General features: G+C 29.1%; 1 protein-coding gene across 1 annotated transcript in view; it reads left to right on the top strand.

The window, feature by feature from the left end:
• Window positions 1–208: 208 nt before the first annotated feature.
• The window catches only part of LOC108748793 (DENN domain-containing protein 1A), an 80,380-nt gene continuing 72,634 nt past the window's right edge, over window positions 209–7,954 (top strand). The window contains 10 exon segments of the mRNA XM_018487153.1: window positions 209–258; window positions 990–1,027; window positions 1,030–1,091; window positions 1,094–1,158; window positions 1,280–1,321; window positions 3,670–3,825; window positions 3,915–4,052; window positions 4,126–4,261; window positions 4,383–4,436; window positions 7,733–7,954. The exon segment at window positions 7,733–7,954 is cut by the window's right edge and continues 13 nt beyond it. Coding sequence (XP_018342655.1) covers window positions 209–258; window positions 990–1,027; window positions 1,030–1,091; window positions 1,094–1,158; window positions 1,280–1,321; window positions 3,670–3,825; window positions 3,915–4,052; window positions 4,126–4,261; window positions 4,383–4,436; window positions 7,733–7,954 — 963 coding nt within the window.

The following is a 7,954-nucleotide window of genomic DNA, read 5'->3' as shown; positions in this document are numbered from 1 at the left end:
GTGCGAATTAATTTAGTTATACATAAAAAAATTGCTTACCACGTATTTTTTGACGTAAAACCTCGCAAGTACAATTCGAAGTTAATAGTATAAAATTAAAACAACAAGAATTGAAACTTTTTGTAAGAATAATTACTGATAAAAATGTGAAGGCACGTAACAGGCGACAGTCTTTATAGGTATTGAAAGGAAAGGAGAGAGAAGGAAAATGGAGAGGAATATTCTATTAATGAGTAGCGTGACTTTTTCCAACGATTGGTAAATAGATTTCTGGAAAGCGTTCTGTGTCACTCTGTTTATTAATCCATATATAAACCCATTTCTTGTCTTTTTATATGTATCATCTCGGAGACTTTCCTTTTATAATAAGATTGTTTTTTCGGAATCAAGAATAATCGTATTATTCCAATCAATCGTATAATAATGATCTAGTTTGTGCAGCGAGATAACAGACATAGTTTGTCCGTTGCTTTTTTGAAATCATTTATATGTTCTTTTAAATGCGTCTTCAATTTTCTTTTTGTCTGTCCTACATATAAATTAATTATAATTATTTTTCCTTATTTATATAATTTTTATCCTTATTTCTTTAATATCGCTCATAAACCAATCAATTGTATAAATACTTTTATTATTAAAACAGGCAAAGATAAAATTAAAAAAGATTACTCAAATGTAGTGTATAAAATTAATTGTCTTGTTTGTAATTATTCATATGTAGGACAGACAACTGTGTATTCCGATATATCCGATTTCTAATAGATTGAAATCGTGTTATTTCTATTGCTATCGCTATTCCCTCGCATCTTGGGCTTAAGTCACGAAATAGAAATTGACCATAGAGTATAGAGAATAAAAGGCCGAACTAGGTTTTGAAAAGTGTGGTCAAAATCAGATTTCTGAATTGATAGTGGTATTGATAGTGCTTCTGGTATTGATAGTGCTCGGTAGGCTTTATTTTGATGCCGAAAATGAGTGTCAAACGTCAGCACTCATTTGAAAAGGCACCTTTACTTTGTGGTCTCTACTTTCACAAGTTGGCAATTCTGTGTATATACACATGTGACCCCAATGTATGTGCAGTTTCATAGTAGAAGGATTCGTTGCATTATGTCAGTATGACAGGTTTCGTAACCTCATTAGTGGCAAACTTCTAGTGTAATTCCCGTTTTGCGGGGCAGAGCGACACTTTTTTTTAGCCAGATTTGTTTGTTTCATGAAAAACATCGATTTGTATGTTTTTTATTAACTTTTGTGATTGTGTTTGCTAAATTGAGTAATTACCTTTTTTTCAAACTGTTATCATGGGATCTAGATTAAGGCAAGTCTATTAGTACGTTTACACGATTTCTTATCTCCAATTTAACTAAATCGTAAAATGTGAATCGTAGTCGTAAGTGAACATACAACATAGTTTTGATCAACTTATAACTATGACTTACATCTTACGACTCAGTTACGGTCATCTTTGTGCTTAGATTCATAGTAATGTTGTTATAACTCCTTTAAGTGAGCAGCGTTTACACGCTTAGGTTTATCGTGTTTCCACCAAGCTAAACGAAAGCATGTAAATGATTCAACGATCAAAGTGAATTTTTAGGTTACATTTACGTGGCCCGATTTATGTAAACATTATAACATCGTGGCCGTTTACATCGGTCCTTTTTACGTCGCTGTAACTTAAAACTAATTCTACAATGAGTCGGAAATCTTAATTTTTAACTAGTCTTAACTTAAATAGGTGACTATGGGCTGGTTATTCTATCTTTTAGTAAATTTTGTGAGGTAAATCTGATAATTCATGCATGTGATTGGTAATCTTGCTATTTATCCAACAGGTAAAATTTACCAAAAGATGGAACAATCGACCCTATGTGTACCTTCTAATAAGAGACACAATGTAACACAGGGATCATTTCATCTTTGTTTAACATTGACAAACAATAAAGATGTAATGATCCAGTATGTCACACTGTGTCATTTGTATTGCTTGTTGAAAGACACATTATGATTTTTTGCATCTACAAGTTGTTAAGTTATACAGTAAGTTGTATAGTTATAGTTATATAGACTGATGAAAAGGAATAAAATTGAATTTGGTCAATCTTAAGACAATTGGTAGTCTTATTAGGTCTGTTCTTCTACACTATCTGAACTGGTGCCCAGTATCTGAAAAATCAAAATTATATATTCAATAATGTCCACACGAATCCATTTCTATCTATTTTAATTCTCAAAGAATTAAAATAGATAAAAATAGATTCGTGTAGTCATTGCCGAATCAAAAATTCTGATTTTTCGGATATTGGGTGCATGTGGTGCAGCCAAATTCTAAGACCACTGATTACTGGCTATATTCAGCAGAACGTTTATTTTGCAACTGTTGGAAGTTTTCTTTGCATATTGGATTTTACTTTTAGATCTAAAGAAATGGTCCTGTTTCAGCAGACAATCATAAAATGGTTCTAAAACTGTTGTGTTCTGCTGAACGCAGTCACTGACTCATTGTAGATTTTGACTAGGATTTAGGACTACCAATTACCGACTTATTGTAGAATCAGCATAAACCTCTTCACCAAATGGCTTTGAGTAACTAGATCAATGTAATAACTTCGTTGCAAAATAGAATTTACACAACATTTAGAATCTATGCACAATAAAACAAATTTTAGAAACAGAAATAAATATTAAGATTTCAACCTGTCAGATACCAGTTACATCGAAATACACGGTTTCTGGTAGGTTGAAATCTTAATATTTACTCCTATTCCTAATATTTTCTCCATTGTATACATGACCTTAACATCAGTAATAAACATTGGATGTTATAACTTCGGCATAAATCAGGCTGCATAAATATATTTTTCCTTCGTATATGGAATCACAGGTTCTGATGTAAAGCTGAGTCTACAATGAGTCTTTAGTGTATAGTTGATGATTCAAAAACGAATCTGAAGGATAATTCATGAATTAGGATTGGTCTAAATTGGTGAATCAGTAGTTGGTCTGCAGCCAATTCCTAAAACTATCTACTACTGATTCATTGTAGATCCCTACTAATTAATTCTTTTGAGTGAGATGTGATCAGGAACATGATTGCAATCATGTTGAACATCTTGAAATGAAATAAAAATTTCAAAAGTTAGTAAATTTACTAGATGTTAACTAATGGCTGTCTTCAGATTACCATCTGAGTGCCATGCAGGTGTTATTTTATCTTTGTTTCCCAAATATAAATAAGTATAACGTGATTCCTAGAAAGCATTAAAGTAGGAGTCCCCAATGAAATTATAAATATTGTAAATTCACTCATTTTTATAACTTTTATCTCATTTCAAGGTACATAATGGATTTCTAGAGCAGTTATTTTTATATTGCAATCAGATGGTTTTGCAATATAAAAAATTTCTGCTTTGTTCAACAAAATCTATTTTATATCTTTATACTCTTGTAAAATTTGCTGTATGTTTGTAAAAAGATGAAATATAAGAAAAAATAGATAATATAAAAAATATTAAAAAATATATTTTATGAGTATTGTAATACAATTATGTATGATCATTATTTATAAAATTTTCAACATAATTACTTTTAAAATTTTGTTACCTTTATAACTTGCAAGCTATATTTTATTCATATAACATTAATGTTTTTTAATGAAATTTTCAGAGAAAATGTCAAACAACTTTTTGAATGTTTCTGTGAAGTAGCTGCGCCAATAAGGGAGAAGCCAGCTTGGATTCTCCAAAAATATCCCAATTTCTTTTCAGATGAAGAAATACTGAAATCTGTTCCTAAATTTGCATATCCTTGTGAATTTGAGAAGTATATTAACATTGATTTAATCATACAACTACAATATAATCTTTTGTCTTTGTCCTATTATATTTCTTTGTTATAATTTTCTGTTTTAGTTTATTAGTACAACATTTTTCATTTGTGCTCACTAGCATAGATTCAAAATGGACTTTTGGATTCTGCCGTCATGATCCCAAAACAGAAACGGCTTTAGTAGTCTTAAGCGCCCTTCCATGGCACGAAACATTTTACAAGTTAGTCAAAATATATTATTTAAATGCTCACGTGTGTTCAAAATAGATCAAAATATTAAATTTTTTATTGTAGACTTTTGAATTATATTGCATCCTTAACCAGCAATACTAGTGGAGAAGATCCGTGGAAATTTCTTGAAATTATATATACTTGTGGCGTTCCAGTACCTGGAAATTCCATATCTATCCCTTTACCAAATTCTACAGCGGTAAGTAATTATTAAACTCCATCATGTCATAATTTACTAAACTGTTAAGTGTGGTTAATAAGAAATTTAATGTCTATCTACTGAATACACTGTTTTGATACTTTTCTAAAATTTTTTTCAGAATTTTATTTGTCAAAGCCCAAAACAATTTCAATTACCTAGTATTCCTGAAAATGTAAGTAATAATAATTAATAGTTTAGATGCGGACCATGTCTTATTTGACAGTCTAATTACATACACACGCGTGAATATTCATTCACTTGCTTATTCGCTTACTGACACTCATTTACTCGCTCACTTATTCATTCAGTCACTTGCATGCACATGCGCATGCATACACGCGCGCGACGCGACACGCGCGCGCGCGCGCGCGCCCGCACAAAAGCTGAATCGAGCAGGCAAAAATGATTCTGATAAAAGTTTTTAGATCTGAGAAAGATCAATAATGATAAAATTTTCGGAAAAAAACGATTTTTTATCGCGCATATGAAGATTATTTTAAAAAATGGCATTATATAATATTATTTAACATAATATATTTTATATAATATAATTTTATTTACTGAAGTAATATCAGTCCTTTCTGTTATATAATTATCTTTGTAAGAGTATTATAATAAAATTATCAAAAAATCAATAGGTTTTAATATATTAGTTTATTATAGTACAGTTACAATATATGATTACATTTTTTTTAAGGTAGTTATACCCCAAAATGCATTATTCAAGAATGTCTTGAAATTTTTGTCTTAAGTAATTAAGATATTAAATATATATACCTGTAAAGGATGAGTTCGAATTATCATTCTGTTTCTGATATATAATCGATCAAACATCGCAGATTTTTATCTACCATTATAGCTATTTTTGCTGTGATGCGTCACGAATTTAGCCTTGAAATCACATTCAAAAAAAGTTAATGAAAAATGAGTTTCAAATAATCAAATTTATGAGGAAACTCATATAACAACATCGTAAATATTTATTGCATGATAATAAAGTTTGAGTTAATAACAAATTTTGATTTTATTTTATTTTATTTTTTTTTTCCCTAAAACTGTACTTTTGATATATTTTCCTTTATAACGCAATTGCGGACATTTTTTTTCTTTCATGTAAATACATATCTTGACAGATAACTTGTGCCTATATTCGTAAAAATGCGACGTTGCCTCGATCTAATTTCTCTTATTTATTATATGATTACAGATAATTTTCCTTTTTCTTAAATTAATTTATTTTATGATTTAATATTGTAAGTATATAAAATACTTCGTAATTTAAACTAACGTTTTATTATTTTTAGATTTTATATAGTGATATATTTGCTTGAAATTTAGAAACACGCGAGTCTGTCGTTGACTCGCATAGTTGTGATATAATTACCAGGAACTATATATTTTCTCTTTACACTAACTGATTCATCTACTTTGTGTATAAAGGTATTAAGATAGGATTAATGTTGCAAGGGAAAGAATCCAGACAAGAACGAAAAAACATTTCTTCCCGCGCTTTGAGGGAAAGAACCCGTAATGGAAAATTGCTTTATTTGATGTTACGAAAAGCATTAAAGTGCTTACTTTATAATTTATAATTTATAATTTACATTATATCTACATTGCAGATTCTACAATATAGGAATTATCTTGTCTGAAGTAAATATTGAAATAGAATAATTAATTTAAGGTGGTTCTAACCCGACTATATTAGTCAAGCTGATATCTTTAATAAAAAGATTGATTATATCAGAAATAGTGTAGCACAAAAATTAAAACTTGATTTTTTCATCAAGAAACTCTATTGCACTCTTTTTAATAATTGAATTCAATAAAATTAAAATAATAAATACAGAAACACTAATTTCATCAGCGTAAAGAAGCCGAGTTTTAGATGTGGCAACGTTGCATGTTTACTCTTGATCTGCAGTCCCGCAACTTGCTAGGTTAGAAGGTAAATATTTGTTCTCATAATATCTAGTTTAATATTCTATTACATACTATTTGGAAGAAATTATGCGATGTTATAATTTATACAGAATCCCTAACAAGAACGTTGCCATATCTACAAGGTCGAATATAAAGCGTCGAGAAACACAGCTAAATTATTTTTATTCGATCGTATTTTAATACCATACGGTCGAGAGCATTACCTTTGCGGCATATAATTAAGCAGATGGTAAATTAATTTTTCTCAAATTTTGGAATTGATCTGTACATTATTAGTTTTTGATATATAGATGTGCAAATGCATCTGGCCGCCATAAGCGCAATGTTAAACATCGAGTGGAAAAGTAATTTTCTGAACGATTATACTCAATACACGGTAAATCGATCCCAATTCATACAGACATTTATTAAATTAATTCTATATAAATATTTTTAGATATTTTATTTTTTCGCCATATTTGGACAAACCACCATAACGCGCATGACCCGTATTTTCTTTACATATGGCGACACTCAGTTGTTGTCACGCGTATCAACTATCTCAACTATTCACAGATTTATCTATTTTTACAGATTTGAAAATCCTTTTCTAAGATTAAAGTATACGCATCTGTGATACGTATCTGTGAGGTGGAGTTTATGCTGAGAACAAAAAATTTTGAAATTGAAATCTTAAGAAAAATTTTTTATCGTTCTCGGCATAAACTCCATCTCACAGACGCATATTAATGCGTATACTTTAATCCTAGAAAAGAATTTTCGAATCTGTAAAAAAGGGAAAAAGTAACTTTTATACAAAAATTACGATTTAGTTATTACAGACGATAATACAGACGACTTTAGGATCCTCTTAATGTACTTTGTTTTTATGCTGAATTTTAAAAGTGCTAAAAAATTCAGTAATGACTTGATATTTTTATAATTACTTTAAAAAAATAAACATTTTTTCCGAGTTCCAGATTCTTTCCCGACGATTTAGATTCCCCGGGAAATTAACACTAGATAAAATTAAAAAATTAACTATTTATATGATGATTTATTTTTTATGTCAAAGTATGTGCGAATAAAATATCTCATAAATATATTGAATTTTTCATAACCGTATGTTACGTTAATACTTATAAGTTTTAAATAATGTTATGTTAATACTTATATGCAGAATATATAACTAGAAAGACATGTATATTATGTTAAAAAAGGTTCAGATTATGTAAAAGATCATATAATTTTATTTAAAAAAAATTTTTTTTTCTAAAATTGATTTTATTATTTTTTTGTCTCTTTAGAAGGACAAATAACAATAAAATCAATTTTTTAAGAAATTAAGATCATACAACTTTTGTTGGAATATTTTTGCCTATCGGGCTTATATTTTAAACTATTCATCTGTTATTCAAAATGGTACATTGTATATTTGAAAATAATTGAGAATATATGTATTATATATTAGGAAAAGAAATTTATCTAGAACATAAAGTTATTGTTAAATATCTAAATAGTATTATAATAATTTTATTGTTTCAGAGAAACTTGACTGAATATTATAGTGCAGTAGATTCGCACAATATGATGATGATATTCGCATCTATGTTATACGAACGCCGTATTATTTTCATTTCGAAACGTCTATCGAGGTTGAGTGCATGTGTACAAGCATGCAACGCTTTAATTTATCCAATGATTTGGCAACATATATACATCCCTGTTCTGCCGTTATCATTAATAGATTATTTATTAGCACCTATG

The sequence above is a fragment of the Trachymyrmex septentrionalis genome, unplaced genomic scaffold, assembly GCF_001594115.1.
Source record: "Trachymyrmex septentrionalis isolate Tsep2-gDNA-1 unplaced genomic scaffold, Tsep1.0 scaffold241, whole genome shotgun sequence".
Taxonomy (NCBI): domain Eukaryota; kingdom Metazoa; phylum Arthropoda; class Insecta; order Hymenoptera; family Formicidae; genus Trachymyrmex; species Trachymyrmex septentrionalis.
The sequence above is the reverse complement of the archived record's forward strand: the minus strand, read 5'-3'. Positions and strand labels throughout refer to the sequence as shown.